The 17,056-nt window shown below is 44.7% G+C and overlaps 1 protein-coding gene across 2 annotated transcripts in view; it reads left to right on the top strand.

Moving 5' to 3' along the window:
* The first annotated feature begins 312 nt into the window (after nt 1-312).
* MFSD1 (major facilitator superfamily domain containing 1) overlaps nt 313-17,056 on the top strand; it is a 31,888-nt gene continuing 15,144 nt past the window's right edge. Inside the window, exons 1-9 of one of the 2 annotated variants that reach the window (XM_069975275.1) lie at nt 313-497; nt 2,602-2,654; nt 3,392-3,504; nt 6,769-6,811; nt 7,208-7,275; nt 9,153-9,261; nt 15,229-15,331; nt 15,971-16,069; nt 16,261-16,372. In XM_069975275.1, coding sequence (XP_069831376.1) covers nt 344-497; nt 2,602-2,654; nt 3,392-3,504; nt 6,769-6,811; nt 7,208-7,275; nt 9,153-9,261; nt 15,229-15,331; nt 15,971-16,069; nt 16,261-16,372 — 854 coding nt within the window. In that variant the 5' untranslated portion in view covers nt 313-343. The remainder of the gene's footprint in view (nt 498-2,601; nt 2,655-3,391; nt 3,505-6,768; nt 6,812-7,207; nt 7,276-9,152; nt 9,262-15,228; nt 15,332-15,970; nt 16,070-16,260; nt 16,373-17,056) is intronic. The other variant, XM_069975276.1, reaches the window with a different exon arrangement.

Genomic DNA, 17,056 nt, shown 5'->3' with positions numbered 1-17,056 from the left:
TATTTCCCATGCATATTTACTATAAGGGACATTATCACTGATCCTGTGCCAATGTGCTGCTGTGAGGGCCGCCTGCACACGACATACAGCAAGGGGCTGTGATTTGCAGATTAGATTTGTAAGACAAAAAAGTTTTCAGTCTATGATTCTCCAATGAAGCAGCCGCTTGTGAAGACAGGGCCCTGGTCACACAGCATACGGCAAAACCTCAGAGCGAGGGAGGACACGAAGGGTCTCCACAATCCAGCGCCCACCTAAGCTTCACCCACGCACGCTTACGTCCAGTCACGTGAGACGTCGTCATGTGACCGTACGGCGATCACGTGACTAGAGTACAAGGAACATGGCGCTGGAAGACGAGCAGGAAGCTTTGCTCCCAGGGAGCGGCGACGGTTCCTCCAGCAGTGCTCCCCGGAGGCAGATGCCGGCCATCTGTGACCCCAGCAGGCTGGCTCATCGCATCGTGGTGCTGGTTCTCATGTGCTTCCTGGGGTTCGGTGAGTAAGCTGCGGGTATATTACCGTCAGGGTGTGTGGTGGGGGGAGGGGAAGATCGGGCTGGTAGCGTATGCTGGGGACGGTAATCCTGTAGCAGCTGGGGAGCATTTAGCTCTTATAGCATGTTTACATTGTGCGGTTCCACAGATTTATGGATCTCTAATATGTGGTCAGGGGCGTCCCACTCCTGGGCCCCTCTGATGCCGGGGGTGGTCCCCCCAACTGGGCCCCTCTGATGCCGGGGGTGGTCCCCCCAACTGGGCCCCTCTGATGCCGGGGGGTGGTCCCCCCCAACTGGGCCCCTCTGATGCCGGGGGGTGGTCCCCCCCAACTGGGCCCCTCTGATGCCGGGGGGTGGTCCCCCCCAACTGGGCCCCTCTGATGCCGGGGGGTGGTCCCCCCAACTGGGCCCCTCTGATGCCGGGGGGTGGTCCCCCCAACTGGGCCCCTCTGATGCCGGGGGGTGGTCCCCCCAACTGGGCCCCTCTGATGCCGGGGGGTGGTCCCCCCAACTGGGCCCCTCTGATGCCGGGGGGTGGTCCCCCCAACTGGGCCCCTCTGATGCCGGGGGGTGGTCCCCCCCAACTGGGCCCCTCTGATGCCGGGGGGTGGTCCCCCCAACTGGGCCCCTCTGATGCCGGGGGTGGTCCCCCCAACTGGGCCCCTCTGATGCCGGGGGTGGTCCCCCCAACTGGGCCCCTCTGATGCCGGGGGTGGTCCCCCCAACTGGGCCCCTCTGATGCCGGGGGTGGTCCCCCCAACTGGGCCCCTCTGATGCCGGGGGTGGTCCCCCCCAAATGGGCCCCTCTGATCCCATGATGCTGAAGTTGGTTTCTTATTCACAGGATTATTCTTTTTAATTTGTTTAGCCTTTTTTCATAAGTTAAGTGCTCTGGCAGGAATGGAGTTAAAAATGGCTAAAAGTGCCGAGTGGTTAGCAAACAAATGGGATACAAAGTAAAAATAGAAAATTGTGATTAAAAAAGAGTTTGAGTTGAGAATTGACTTTGGGCCACTGATGTCAGACTGATAATACCCAGATAGGGATACGTCGCATCACACCTTAAAGTCCAGCCTAGCCCAATGTGTTTCTTGGTGTAAAAACCGGCATCATAGTGGCAGGTCAGTGGCCCCAACTCATCTAGTAAAAGCATCAGTAACAAATGACCGTCTGCCCACTTTGATGCCAGTTTTTACACCTGGAACCACTTTGGACCAGGCTGCACCCTCTTGGATGTGATGCAGGACATCCCTCTCTGTGTTATCAGTGTGAAGTCAGTGGAACAAAGTAAAAAAATGATTGGACTCCTGCATGGGCCACTTATAGATGGGGTCTGGAACCAGCAGAAGGGACATGGAGTCAGTGCTTTCCTGTGTGCAGACCTTATCTATGTTTAGCATGGAAATCAATGTTTTATATCATCTCTACATTTCATGGTAATATTAGATTTGATTGTTAGCAATAAGAGGTTATCTGTGTTATTAGAATCTTGGCAGGGTGACCAGTGAATGTTTGGGAGGGTTTCATTTCCGGAGACTGCTCCCTGTCTGTGATGGTCTGCTTAGCAGTGCAGAGGCCATAGTCTTTGTTCTAGCTCCTTACTTTAAAGGGGTTATCCAGCGCTACAAAAACATGGCCACTGTTCCCCCTCTCGTCTCCAGTGCCGGTGTGGTTTGCAATTAAGCTCCATTCACTTCAATGCAACTGAGCTTCAAACCCCACCCAATCTGGAGAAAAGAGTGGTGCAAAAGTGACCATGGTTTTGTAGCGCTGGATGACCCTTTTAAAGGGAGCCTGTCACCAGGGTTACAGTTCTCTGTGAGGGCAACATGAAGTAGTGAGAGATCTTGTCTCCAGTGCTGTCTCTCTCTTCTTGCAGTTGTCATAAAATCGCTATTAGCTGCAGTGTTAGCTGGGTGCAGTAGTCCGCTCAGTGATGTGCAGGCTCTATAGTCCTGGATATACACAAGTATCATTGCAAATTGACAGGAGCCCAAACACATTAGACTAAAGTTGATGAAAATAGTCAATTTCAACTAAAATAAAATTCAACACGAAAACATTGTTTTCATGTTTAAGAATTAATTTTTTTATTTTTTTCAGGAAGTTATTTTTGCTATGACAACCCTTCAGCTTTACAAACCCAGGTTCAACTGGTAAGTGTTAAGTCCTCCTTTCTCTCTCTCACACACACTATATGAAATACATGCTAATGGTCCTACATATAATAATTATTTTTGTTTGGGCAATTAGAATATTTAAAATTATATTTAAAAGTAAAATTATCAAATTATTTTCCTGGCCATACACCTTCTCTCCCATTCTCCCCTTTCGGCAGAGCAGAGGGCTCCTGTGTTCTTTGTGGAGAGGGGTAAGCAGCAGGCAGACTTCTCTAGTTGCGGCTTATCTCTCTGGGAACAAAGGGGACGGACAGTAATTTTCCATAACGCCCATACTCGATCTTCACCAAAATTATTTATTATTATTATTTATTATTATTATTAACAGTGGAGTCTTGGGAGATAGCCATCCACCTTATACTGATGGCTGGACCTGCTGTATCCGGCAGGTAGCGGCCGACAAAATTATAAAGTGTATGGGGACCATAGGCTTTAGATAAATGCTATATAATTTCAGTTTTGTGCTTGAAAAATAAAGAGTTTCTGAAAAATAAAATATTACAGCATCAGTAGAGAGTAGCCAGATCTGCTAATGAATACCTACAAAGTATATAGGCGGAAAGAAGCTCAGTGGCATTATACTGGTCAGCATCTGCCCTCTATAAGCCGGGTTACTGGGGCCTCCTGAATTTCATGGGTGTCACATTTGGATCTAATATTAAAAAGCAATCGTCAATGAATATTTGTACAAATGGCTTTTATCATTCCTTTAGGACATGAAGGTGAACACAGCTGACTTCATGCAACTATATGCCTTTTATTCCTGGCCCAATGTTGTCCTTTGCTTTTTTGGAGGATTTCTCATTGATCGAGTGTTTGGAATTCGGTATGTTGTTTCTAGAAACCTGTAATCTTATTGTCAGTCAGGAACGTGGTGGTTTGTATGGAGCTGCTCTGGAGTCGGTGATGTCATCTTTCTTTTTCTTTCTTTTCTTCTTAATGCAAACAGAGTAAACATATCTTATTGTGAGTCAGTAGGTTAGTTTAACTTCTTTAATGAAAATAAGAACTGATGGACATACAGATGTTATACCCCCATTTTCAGTGTTGTGGGGGTAACCTTCCACCATTATCCCTAAAGTACACCTTTGTTTTATCTCACTCTTAGAAATGTTTACAGATAGCTAACATAGTAACATGAAAAGTGAACATATTTGCTGCTAGCTACGTTGTTTCCCTAATTCCCAAGGCTGCATAAGCAATGTGGCTCACAGGGCTGTGCTGTTTGCACAACTCCTATTATATTACTGTGCATCCTCTGTGATCATTAACCCTTTAAGGACGGTAACAGTTTTCATTTTTGCGCATTTGTTTTTTTCTCCTTGTTTAAAAGGCCATAGCGCTTGCATATTTTCCCCTACAGACCCACATGAGCCCTTATTTTTTGCGACACCAATTATACTTTGCAATTACAGACTTAATTTTTTTCTGGTTTTACAGCATATTTTATGGTAAAATGATTTGTGCAGTGAAATTGGAAAAAAATTTGCAATTCATGTTTACAGCATTTGCCCGATGGTAAAACTGACTTGTGATAAACGTTCCTCAAGTTGTAACTTGTATAACTTTTATTTTATTTGATCGCTTTAAAGAAAAATATTTTTGCGCCACAATCTGTTTTTTTGGTACCTTGTTTGCGTATATGCGACTTTTTGATCACTTTTTATTACATTTTTTTCTGCATTTGATGTAAACAAAAATGCGCAATTTTGCATTTTAGAAATTTTTTTGCACTTAATCCGTTTACCATGACAGATTACGAATGTGATAATTTAATAGTTTGTGATTATGCATGTGGCGATACCAAATATGTTTATTTTTTTATTTATACATTTTTATTTATAAAATGGAAAAAGGGGGTGATTTAAACTTATTAGGGGAGGGGATTTTTTTAATTTAATAAACACTTTTTTTTTTTTACATTAATTAGAAGTCCCTCTGAGGCACATGGCAACCGGGGACCGCGGACTGCAGAGAGGGCTCACGCCGGGAGCCCTCTGTTTACCTTTATCGGCCGCAGGACAAGTATACTCGTCCTGTGGCCGTTAAGGGTAAACAGAGAAGTTAAGAGGCTAAAAGGAATCTGTCAGCACCCGGATCTGACTCGATGGGCTGACAGTGTGCTGTAGGTCAATTAGCAGGTTGTCTATGGTTGTTCTGTCAGTGGAGGGGGTGCTGTACAATATCGATTTTCTAATGCAATCAACAGTCAAAGAGGAAGTGTGGTGAGGTGCTCGTGCCGCACTCCAGGCTTATAAAAACATGGCGGCTTTTTTTCAGAAACAGTTCTCAGTCCTCAGTTAGGTGTGGGTTTGCCTCTCATTTCTATTGAACTTAATGTAACTGAATTGTACTACCACACACAACCTGTGGACATGAGTGGTGCTGCTTTTGCAATTGAGTAGCCGTGCCTTTTTTGTATCCGCTTTTGGTGAGAATGAGAACTGTAAGGTTTCAGGATTATATTATAGATTGTAAAATGAAAGAAAAACTTTTCAAATTTAATTTTTTTTCAAATCTGTTGCACAAATCTTGATTTAGGGTAGCTTCACACTAGGGCTGGGCGATTAATCGAATTAATTCGATTAATCGTCCAGAACGTTGAAATCGATTTGATTTTTTGTGAAAATCGTAAATTCGATTTTCACAAAAAATCATTTCGGGCTGCGGTGCCGGGGAGAAGCTGAGAGAAGGGGGGTTGCGGTGCGGGCCGGCGGGAGAGCTGTGGAGGGGCGGTGTGGGTGAGCGGGGAGAAGATGCTGGAGAGGGGCGGTGCAGTGCCGGCGGCCTCCAGCCACTGACAGCGCCGCCGCTGATCTGCCCCCGCCCCTTCCACTGAGCGTCCCACTCCCCTCCCGGCCAGATATGGAGGTCCCGGGTCTGTGGAGGAGGAGGCCGCAGGGACTACAGTAGGTGGTGATCGCGGCGCTGCTCGTCCTGGAGCTATACAGCGGGATCGGGGGGCTCGGTGCAGACCCCCGTTCCCGCTGTATAGCTCCGTGACCCGCAGCTATGCGATCACCACCTACTGTAGTCCCTGCGGCCTCCTCCTCCACAGACCCGGGACCTCCATATCTGGCCGGGAGGGGAGCGTGTGTGTGGAGGTGAGAGGAGGAGGAGATGTATGTGCCCTCCTGCTCCAATCACCTCCAGCTGCACCAGTCACCCCCCCCAATCCCCTCATTGTTCCCTCAGTGTCCCCCCCCAGTCCCCTTCAGTGTCCCCCCAATCCCCTCATTGTTCCCTCAGTGTCCCCCCCCAGTCCCCTTCAGTGTCCCCCCCCGTCCCCTCATTGTTCCCTCAGTGTCCCCCCCCCAGTCCCCTCAGTGTCCCCCCAATCCCCTCATTGTTCCCTCAGTGTCCCCCCCCCAGTCCCCTTCAGTGTCTCCCCCCAGTCCCCTTCAGTGTCCCCCCCCAGTCCCCTTCAGTGTCCCCCCCCCAGTCCCCTTCAGTGTCCCCCCCCCAGTCCCCTTCAGTGTCCCCCCAGTCCCCTTTAGTGTCCCCCCAGTCCCCTTTAGTGTCCCCCCAGTCCCCGTTTAGTGTCACCCCAGTCCCCGTTTAGTGTCACCCCAGTCCCCGTTTAGTGTCACCCCAGTCCCCGTTTAGTGTCACCCCAGTCCCCGTTTAGTGTCACCCCAGTCCCCCCTCATCTATACCTGTACTACTACACCCTACGTAGATGGAGGCACAAACATGATTTCCTATACTATATGGGGCCTCTGTTACACTGGAAATCAATACAGTTGTTGTCTAAAATATTAAAATAGTATCTGATGCTGCAGGGAGAAAATGTTCTGTTTATTTAGCAAAAAAGGAAAAAAAATCGAGATTTAAATCGAGAATCGTCAAAAAATTTTAAAAAATCGAGATTTAATTTTTTGCCCATATCGCCCAGCCCTACTTCACACGTACCGTATAGCAGTGGATTTTCTGCTTCGGATCCGCAGCAGATTTGACTTAATGAACACAGCATCAAATCCGTACTGTAAAATTCACTGTGATGCGGTACGTTTGAAGCTACCCTCAAGCAGTAGGTAATTTTTTAATGACCCATTCACTTTTAAAATGTTTTTTCTTTTTCTTTTTACAGGTTAGGAACTATAATATTTAGCCTGTTTGTCTGTGCAGGGCAGGTAAGAATAAAATTAATATTTGTAATTATACAAAAACGGTAACGATAATACAGTAAAGGGAACCTGCCATTTTCATGCTGCCTGAACCACGGGCAACATAAACAATAGCTGAGCTCGCTTATTAAAGTGGTATATGATCCTCTTGTTGAAGTACTTAGTAATGTACTTATAATATGCAGTACATGATACACTTATAAGTAATTACTTTTTTTTTTTAAATAAGCTATAAAACGCAGCATGCCCTAGCTACCATGAGGCTCTGTACCGTATATTATTAGTAGGATCTGACCACATAGCATATGCAAGACTGTCTAAAAAAACTGATTGGTCAGTTAGGGATCGCTGTATCTGATATCCCTGCAGAGATGTGTGTTCATGGTGGATTTTACTTTTCAGGTAGTATTTGCAGCAGGTGCCCTGTTCAATGCCTTCTGGCTAATGGAAGCCGGTCGACTAATATTTGGGTGAGATCATCTTTAAATGTTTTTATAGTGCAACACTATGGGGGAGATTTATCAAACATGGTGTAAAGTGAAACTGGCTCAGTTGCCCCTCAGCAACCAATCAGATTACACCTTTCATTCCTCACAGACTCTTTTGAAAATGAAAGGTGGAATCTGATTGGTTGCCGGGGGGTAACTGAGCCAGTTTCACTTTACACCGTGTTTGATAAATCTCCCCCTATGTTAATAAGACAGCACATAATAAATTGGTGTCACTCTTCAACTCAGCATAATGTTAAAAACTTGTCTTTATTTCATATAGTTTCCAGTTAGGTCTTGGACGCTGACCAAGACACTAACTTTAAAAGGGATAAACAAACGAGTGATGTGTAGGGCCTGGAAGAAGCGCTATGTGCATGCACGTGAAGCGGCCGTAGCCTAGTCACTGGTCAGCTGCCAAGACGTAGCTGGAAATGATACAAAATAAAGACAAGTTTTAACGTTTTGATGAGTTGGTGAGTGCCACAAATTCTTTATGTGCTCTATTGGAACTCTTTGGCTTCTATTGTTGAGCACCATTTGCAAACATTACGGTGGTCTCCTGTCAGCGGTTGTAATTATGGTGTTTCTGCGAACCTACGGTGGTGGTGCCTTGATTGCATACACTTTGTTAAAGCGACTCTGTACCCACAATATGACCCCCCCCCCCCCAAACCACCTACATCTGTCCCCCCCAAACCACTTGTACCTTCGGATAGCTGCTTTTAATCCAACATCTGTCCTGGGGTCTGTTCAGCAAATGATGCAGTTATTGTCCTAAAAAAACAACTTTTAGGGTATAAACCCACACACCGTATATGCAGCGTATTTACTACTGCGATACGCAGCAAATACGCAGCAGATTAGATCTAAATAACTGAACACAGCATCAAATCTTCACCATGACATCTGCTGCGTATACGGTGTGTGGGTTTATACCCTTAAGCTTGCAGCCCTGTGACAAACTGCTGTGGCCTAGAGTATCTGTGCCCTAACCTTGCACCACCCCTCTGTCCCTCCTCCCCACCCTCCTCATTAGGAATGCCACTGGCAGGATTTTTCCTATTTCTCTGCAGTGAACATTGCACAGGTGCCTTAACAATCCAGCCCATGTGCCGTGTTCTCACAGCTGATGAATAGGAGAATACCTGCCTGGAGCATTCCTAATGATGAGGAGGGACAGAGGTTGTGCCTGCCTAATACATAGTCACTCTAGGCCATGCTAGTTTGGCATAGGGCTGCAAGTTGAAAAAAGTTGTTTTTTAGAACAATAACTGCATCACCTGCCGAACGGACCCCAGGACAGATCTTGAATTGAAAACGGCTATCCAAAGGTACAAGTGGTTTGGGGGGGTCAGATTGTAGGTACAGAGTTGCTTTAATAAAACTGGATGAACTCCATGAAAGGGTTGTACAAGAGCTATTTATATGTATTTCAGATATTCACTCTTTGTGATATACGTTACTTATTAAAAGTGCTACCCTGACTGAATGGATGTGTTATGGGTGCAGAGAGGATAGAACTGTTCAGTCTGCCTCATCATACTTGTTTTTCTGAGAGCTGGCAGCCAATATCTAACCATAGATAGGGGGTCACATGAGCCACAGACAAGCAGCAGTTCTTGTTCTGATGGACCCAGGTTGTCTTTGTATAGTATGTATTCATACTACAATGCCTCTCCATCTGGTGCAGGCATATTGACAGAGAGCTCTGGTGCAAGACACCATTGGCACCCTGTTTAATCATTTATATGGGATAAGGCATGTTAAAGCATAACAAGTGTTTTACAGCGTGAACTGTTACTAGCTATAGAATATCTAGGGCTTTTATTGTTATCCGTGTGCACTGTCTCTTTTAGGATTGGGGGAGAATCGCTCGCTGTTGCGCAAAATACGTATGCAGTAAGTTGGTTCAAAGGAAAGGAACTGAACCTGGTGTTTGGATTACAGCTCAGTATGGCCAGAGTGGTGAGTTCTTGGGAATCGGTCCATCAATAGCCTACCAATAAATGCACCAGCTATATCAGTGTTTGTGCTTTAAAGTGTCCCTGTCGTTATAACTTTGAAAATCTAAATCAACAGTAGATGTGATATAAAGCAAGTTTGCAATATACATTCATTACTTTTTGTTATGATGCTGTAAAACAAAGTTGAACTTACCAGAAATCCAGGTCCAGTGTCCTGAAGGCCGATTTTCTGACTTGTGCTGGTGTTAAAAAAACCAGACTAAACTAATCTAAAGTCCCAGCCAGTACAGAGTGTCATGGCTCAATGTGTCCATCAATCACATGACTGCCTTTTCTCTGAGACCAGAAAACTGATAAATAAAAAAATAATGAATGTATATTGCAAATTTGCTTTCTATCTTATCTACTGTTGATTTAAATTTTTGAAAGTTATAACGACCGTGACACTTAACCTCTTAAGGACATAGGACGTACCGGTACGTCCTATGTCCTCACTTGCACTTCAAAGCGGGGCCGCGCGGCGGCCCCGCTTTGAAGTGCCGCGATCCCGGGTGCCGCGAGTAGCCCGGGACCGCCGCTATTAGCGGGCACGGTCTGATCGCCGTGCCCGCTAATTAGCTAATCGGAGGCAGCTGTCAAAGTTGACAGCTGCCTCCGATTACCGGAGGCAACGTTTCCCTGGTGTCTAGTGGGGGAGATCGCTCCTCCGGGACCTTGTCCCGGAGGAGCGATCTCCGTTACTGATGCCGGCCGGGGACGCGTCCAAGATGGCGCCGTCCTCGGCTCGGCACTCGTTTACTTCCGGCTTCAGCAGCCGAAAGCAAACGAGTGCCGATCTCATGGATCTCTGCAGCATATCTATGCTGCAGAGATCTCAATGAGAGATCCAAGTGTATATACTAGAAGTCCCCCATGGGGGCTTCTAGTATATGTGTAAAAAAAAAAAAAAAAAGTGTTGTTAATAGTAAAAAGCCCCCTCCCCTAATAAAAGTCAGAATCACCCCCCTTTTCCCAGGTTTTAAATAAAAGTAAACAAATAAATAAATAAATAAACATGTTTGCTATCGCCGCGTGCGTAATCGCCCGAACTATTAATTAATCACATTCCTGATCTCGTACGGTAAACGGCGTCAGCGCCCAAAAATCCCAAAGTGCAAAATTGCGCATTTTTGGTCGCATCAAATCCAGAAAAAATGTAATAAAAAGCGATCAAAAAGTCGTATATGCGCAATCAAGGTACCGATAGAAAGATCACATCATGGCGCAAAAAATGACACCTCGCACAGCCCCATAGACCAAAGGATAAAAGCGCTATAAGCCTGGGAATGGAGCGATTTTAAGGAACGTATATTGGTTAACAACGGTTTGAATTTTTTACAGGCCATCAGATACAATATAAGTTATACATGTTATATATCGTTTTAATCGTAACAACTTGAGGAACATGCACAACAAGTCAGTTTTACCCCAGGGTGAATGGCGTAAAAACACATTTCCCCCAAATAAAAGAAATGCGTTTTTTTTTTCAATTTCACCACACTTCGAATTCTTTTCTGGTTTCGCAGTGTACTTTATGCAAAAATTCAGCCTGTAATTGCAAAGTACAATTAGTGACGCAAAAAATAAGGGGTCATGTGGGTTTCTAGGTGGAAAAATGCAAGTGCTATGACCTTTTAAACACAAGGAGGAAAAACCGAAAACTTAAAAACGAAAATGGGCCATGTCCTTAAAGGGTTAAAACGTAACTATAATTTCAGTAGCCAAAAAATGAAATTCCTCAAATAAAAAGCCCTCGTGTTACCCTTTAAAAAGAGCCCTAAACTGCGTTGATAGCGTGTACGCTCGCTGAGATATCACCAGTTGTTTGGCTCAGAAGAATAAATGAATTTTTCTTCTGGTTGCATGAAAGTGGGCGTGGCCCCTCCCTCATCTCCCTGGCTGCGTCCCTCCATTCACTGACCAGCACCTTAGCAGATGTATCGCACACAGCAGGATTAGATAGAGCCCCAGCATACAGTATCACAATGTAAGATTAGATACAGAGCTCCAGCAGATGGTATCACACACAGTGGGATTAGATACAGTCATCTGCTCTCATTACACTGTAGGATAATGTCAGCCATGGAGGTGGGGGCACCTGCTGCAGACATCTGATAGCGAGTGTTATATGTACTATGGAAGGACTACAGCTGTGTTGTGCTGGGACTTGTAGTCTTCCCCTCAGTGACTCACCCACTCTCCCTCATGCAGCACATTGGAGTCATGGCTGGCATCTCCCTCCTGGGTGAAGCACTGAGTACTTGTCCCTCCATCCATCTCCTCCCCTGCGCTGCTCCTCACACACCACACCCTCAGCTCTGCTATGTGATCTCTGTGAGGGGAGGGGGGAGAACATGCTGCTAGGAGGGGGGGGAGGAGGTTTTGTTTGTTTCTATCTGTGTCAGGGCTGTTATCTGATCCTCCTGTCAGAGTCCGTTCACTCAGGACGGATCTGCAGGGAGGGGGCGTGTCCAGCAGGAATGCAGAAATAACTCAGAGCCAGACAGAGCTGTAAGGGCATAATCAGCTGTATGTATTTAAAAAACTGTTCATTTTGGGTTATTAATGTATATTGAAAAAATTATCATGCCCTAAGCTAACTAAAACTGAAAGGTCAAAATATTTTATAGTTACTCTTTAAGTCATAAATGTCTGATAGTGGTCAGCTAAATCTCTATGGTATCTTCATGGATGGGGCAGCATTGTCTTTCAGATTGTGGCAGTTGTAATAAAGAGATCTAAATCATCTTTAACATGTTAAAATGTCTATTTAACCCCTTAGCGACCCATGACGTATCTAATACGTCATGGCGCCGCGGGGGGTGTTCAGAGCGGGGTCCCGCCGGGACGCCGCTCTGAACGGCGCTGATCCCGGCTGACACGTGCAGCCGGGCAGTGCCTCTGTTAGCCGGCGCGGGTCCCGTTGCCGCGCCGGCTAATTAAGCACTTCAATGCAGCTGTCAAACCTGACAGCTGCATTGAAGGGCTTTAGACATCACATCCCTGGTGTCTAGTGGGTCTGATCTCCCCCCCCCCCCCCCCCCCCCCCACGATGCGATCGCGGGGGGGAGATCCGTTCTTCTGGCCGTGCCGGGCCTCAGCGTCGGAATGACGCTGATCCCGGCTCGGCAGTAGATTGCTATGGCCTGCAGCAGGCCATAGCAATCTATGACCGATCTCATGGATCTTTGCTGTGTATATACACAGCATTGATCTCTATGAGAGATCATTGCTGTGTATATACAAGCCCCCCAGGGGGGCTTCTAGTCCATGTTAAAAAAAAAGTAAAAAAGTGTTTTTATTAAAAAATCCCCTCCCCTAATAAAAGTCCAAATCACCCCCCTTTTCCCATTTTATAAATATAAATAAATAAACATATTTAGTATCGCCGCGCGCGTAATCGCCCGAACTATGAATTAATCACATTCCTGATCTCGCACGGTAAACGGCGTAAGCGCAAAAAAATTCCAAAGTGCAAAATTGCGCATTTTTGGTCGCATCAAATCCAGAAAAAATGTAATAAAAAGCGATCAAAAAGTCATATATGCGCAATCAAGGTACCGATAGAAAGAACGCATCATGGCGCAAAAACTGACACCTCACACAGCCCCATAGACCAAAGGATAAAAGCGCTATAAGCCTGGGAATGGAGCGATTTTAAGTGACATATATTTGTTAACAATGGTTTGAATTTTTTACAGGCCATCCGATACAATATAAGTTATACATGTTATATATCATAGTAATCGTAACGACTTGAGGAACATGCATAACAAGTCAGTTTTACCATAGGGCAAACGGCGTAAATGCAAATCTCCCCGAAATCAAAACAAATTCGTTTTTTTTTCAATTTGACAGCGCAAATGATTTTTTTCCGGTTTCACAACATATTTTATGGAAAAATTATGCCTGTAATTGCAAAGTACAATTGGTTTCGCAAAAAATAAGCACTCATATAAGTCTCTAGGTGAAAAAATGCAAGCGCTATGGACTTTAAACATAAAATGGAAAAAGCAAAAGCGCAAAAACGAAAATTGGCTTGGACCTTAAGGGGTTAATAGTGATCTATTATATATCAGGTTTGCTGTATGTTTTTGATAAGATTAATGTTAGTCACACCCAGGGAATTACACATTTTTTTCTATTTGTATCCTGTTAGGCTGGGTTTACACTACGATTTTGCAATCAGTTTTTTGCAAACAAACGGATGAAAAATTGATGGAGAAAAACGGATGCAATTGTGTACATCTGTTCTTCCATTGTCTTTCATTATAAAAAAAAAAAAAATCAGTTTTTTTTAACGAACACAAAAATTAGGTCGACCACGCTTTTTGTGTACGCTAAAAAAAAATCCGTTTTTGCATCCATTTTTTTTTTTTTCATCAGTTTTTGCTAAAAATGGATAAAGATAACTGATTGCAAAAACATAGTGTGAATTCAGCCTCACTTTGTTGTACTGCTATTCTGTTTTTAACCCCTAGGCGACCTTGGGCCTACGGGCGTTCAGAGCGGGGCGGCGCTCTGGACCGGCGCGGTCCCGGGTGCCGCATGTAGCCCGAGACCGCGGCTATTAGCGGGCACGGTCTGATCGCCGTGCCTGCTAATTAAGTAATCAGATGCAGCTGTCAAAGTTGACAGTTGTATCAGATTACCTTAAGCAGCCGTTCCTTGGTGTCTAGTGGGGTGGATCGCTCCTCCTGGCCGTTGTCTCGGAGGAGCGATCCACATGTCCGGCTCGGGCCAGGGTCTGCTCCGTAATGGCGCTGATCCCGGCTCGGCACCCGATTGCTTCCGGCTGCAGCAGCCGTAAGCAATCCAGTGCCTATCTCATGGATCTATACTGTATAACTATACAGCATAGATCTCAATGAGAGATCAATGTGCTTATGCTAGAAGTTCCCCAGGGGGGCTTCTAGTATAAGGGTAAAAGTAAAAAAAAAGTGTGATTAATAATAAAAAAAAACTCCCCTAATAAAAGTGTGAAACACCCCCCTTCTCCCATGTTATAAATAAAAATAAATAAATAAACATGTTTGGTATTGCCGCGTGCGTAATCGCCCAAACTGTTAGTTAACAATCTTGATCTCGCATGGTAAACGGCGCAAGTGCAAAAAAATCAGAGTGCAAAATTGCGCATTTTTGGTCGCATTAAACCCAGAAAAATTGTAATAAAAAGCGTTCAAAAAGTTGCATTTGCGCAATCAAGGTACCGATAGAAAGTAAATATCATGGCACCTCACACAGCCCCATAGACCAAAGGATAAAAGCGCTATAAGCCTGGGAATAGAGCGATTTTAAGGAACTTATATTTGTTAACAATGGTTTGAATTTTTTACAAGCCATCAGATAATATAAAAGTTATACATCTTACATATCATTGTAATCATAACAACGATTGAGGAACATGTATAACAAGTCAGTTTTACCCCAGAGCGAACGGCGTAAAAAAAAAAATAAAAAAAAATTTCCCTGCTTTTGCAGTGTACTTTATGAAAAAAAAAAATCAGCCTGTCATTGCAAAGTACAATTAGTGGCGCAAAAAATAAGGGCTCATGTGTGTTTCTAGGTGAAAAAATGAAACTGCTATGGCCTTTTAGGCACAAGGAAGAAAGAACGAAAACGCAAAAATTGAAATTGGCCCGGTCCTCTAAGGGTTAAGAAAATCTGTCAGCAGTTTAGTTTAATAGGCTTTAACAAGGAAAACTTGTCACTGTCCCAGGTATGATTGACAACTGTCGTTCCTTATCCTGTGAAATAGGGAATAACTCCCTCAAATGGGAATCCTCTTTTTACGCTTTCTGCTACTTTTAAAGTATAATTCAGAATAATCTCTAATCTGTATACATGTGGTGGCAGATATGTAAAGCACAGTACTCTGTCCTGCTCCAGTCTCTTTAAATTGTGTGCTTTTTTTTTGTTTTTGTTTCAGGGCAGTACTGTTAACATGAATGTTATGGGACTAGTGTACGAAAGAATAAAGGATGCCATGGGCTCTGCTGGTTACACAACCCTTGGTGTAACCCTCATGATTGGTAAATCTCTTAAGTAATAATTGATATATGTGCAAAATAGCTTCTAACGAGAATGTTCTTGTTTGGGATTTAATGGCCTGATGGTTAAATAAGCTTTTATGTCAGACATATTAAAAATAAATAAATGGCCACGTGAGCTTTGTGGTGTAGTGGTCTATCTGTTTTATAATGGACCTATTTATCTTTTTCTCTAAAGAGAACCTTCATCGCAGGCAGGGTTAATAATGAATCGTGACATATATACATATAACACAGGGTCTATAAATCACAATAAGCTCTGTGCAAGTTGCAGATCATGCCTAGAACATGCTCCTGTGACCTTAATAGGGTAATTTACTCAAATCTTATGTTGCTAAGTACAAAACACATCATATTTGCACCTAGATCCTGTGACTTTTTGCTGGAAAAGTAGGTGGTGGTAACTGGGAAGGGACATAGTGGACATCTTTACAACAGTTATTTCTGTAGCGATTAATAAAATTATCGTGCACATCTACATTTTCTCATTGGGGCAGGCTTCATTGTCTGTAAAACAAACCAAGAGGTACAAAGGTTGTTATCAGGCATGTGCTTGGATGTGCATAGAGTTGGCACTTACATTGTGACTTTGTGTCCTTACATCTTGTGTTTTTGTTGCAGGCTCAGTAACATGTTTGTTCTCACTGGTGTGTGCGCTAGTTCTTGGCTATCTAGATAAGCGAGCAGAAAAAATTCTCAACAAAGAACAAGGGAAAACTGGTAAGGGCTTATTCTTTCTGTGTTTGAAGTGTTAAATACAGAGTGTCCCTACTTTGATACCCCCCCTTTCTAACCTGAGTCTGCAGGCCAGGCCAAACAATGACTGTACCAAGTCCGTCTGTAGAATACAGTCAGTGTATAATTCAGATGCTCTCCATATATTATGTTGTTTTTTTCTAATTTTCCTCCAGGTGAAGTCATCAAGCTGACTGATGTCAAGGATTTTTCACTTAGCCTCTGGTTGATATTTTTAATATGCGTTTGCTATTATGTTGCTGTCTTTCCTTTCATTGGCCTTGGAAAGTAAGTATGCATTATATATTTTGTACTTTGATTTTAGCATGTCCAATCATTTAGAGTCTAGACTAGATACTGCAGTTTGGCGATCTAATTTCAGGCTATGGGCTCTATGGGCAGACACACTCGCAGCGGGATGGACATCCTGCTGTGAGTATGTCAGCAGTCCGCCCCGTTAACCCCCGCCACCGGAGCGTATACTTCACTGCTGCCCGCTCCGGCTTGCTTCGGGGCTCCCGGCGCCTTCACGGCCGGCTCAGCCATTCAGTGCGCTGCGGCAGGGCAGCGCACCGATTGGCCGAGCGGGACGTGCCGGGAACCCCCGAAGCAAGCCGGAGCGCGGAGAAGGTGATGTATACGCTCCAGCGGGGGTTAACAGGGCGGGCTGCTGACGTACTCGCAGCGGGATGTCCATCCTGCTGCAAGTTTGTCTTTCCATAGAGTGTACAGGGCAGGGATCCGCAGTGGAAATCCGCTGCGGATCCGTTACGTGTATAGGCACCCTAAAAGGAACAACCCCTCTGATACTTGCTGTGTGAACCACAGGCAGCATTAATCAAGCAGAGGCTCCCTCATTGCAATGAGCAAACTCTGTGTACACAGATTGGAATAAACCTGGCATTCAAGTGCAATGGGGTGGGGAGAAGCCAGTGAAAAGCTGCAATCTTGAGTTTTTGCCCTGTTCCTGGC

This window comes from Dendropsophus ebraccatus, chromosome 6, assembly GCF_027789765.1.
Source record: "Dendropsophus ebraccatus isolate aDenEbr1 chromosome 6, aDenEbr1.pat, whole genome shotgun sequence".
NCBI lineage: Eukaryota > Metazoa > Chordata > Amphibia > Anura > Hylidae > Dendropsophus > Dendropsophus ebraccatus.
Note: the sequence above shows the minus strand (reverse complement) of the source record. Positions and strands in the feature narration are given on the sequence as shown.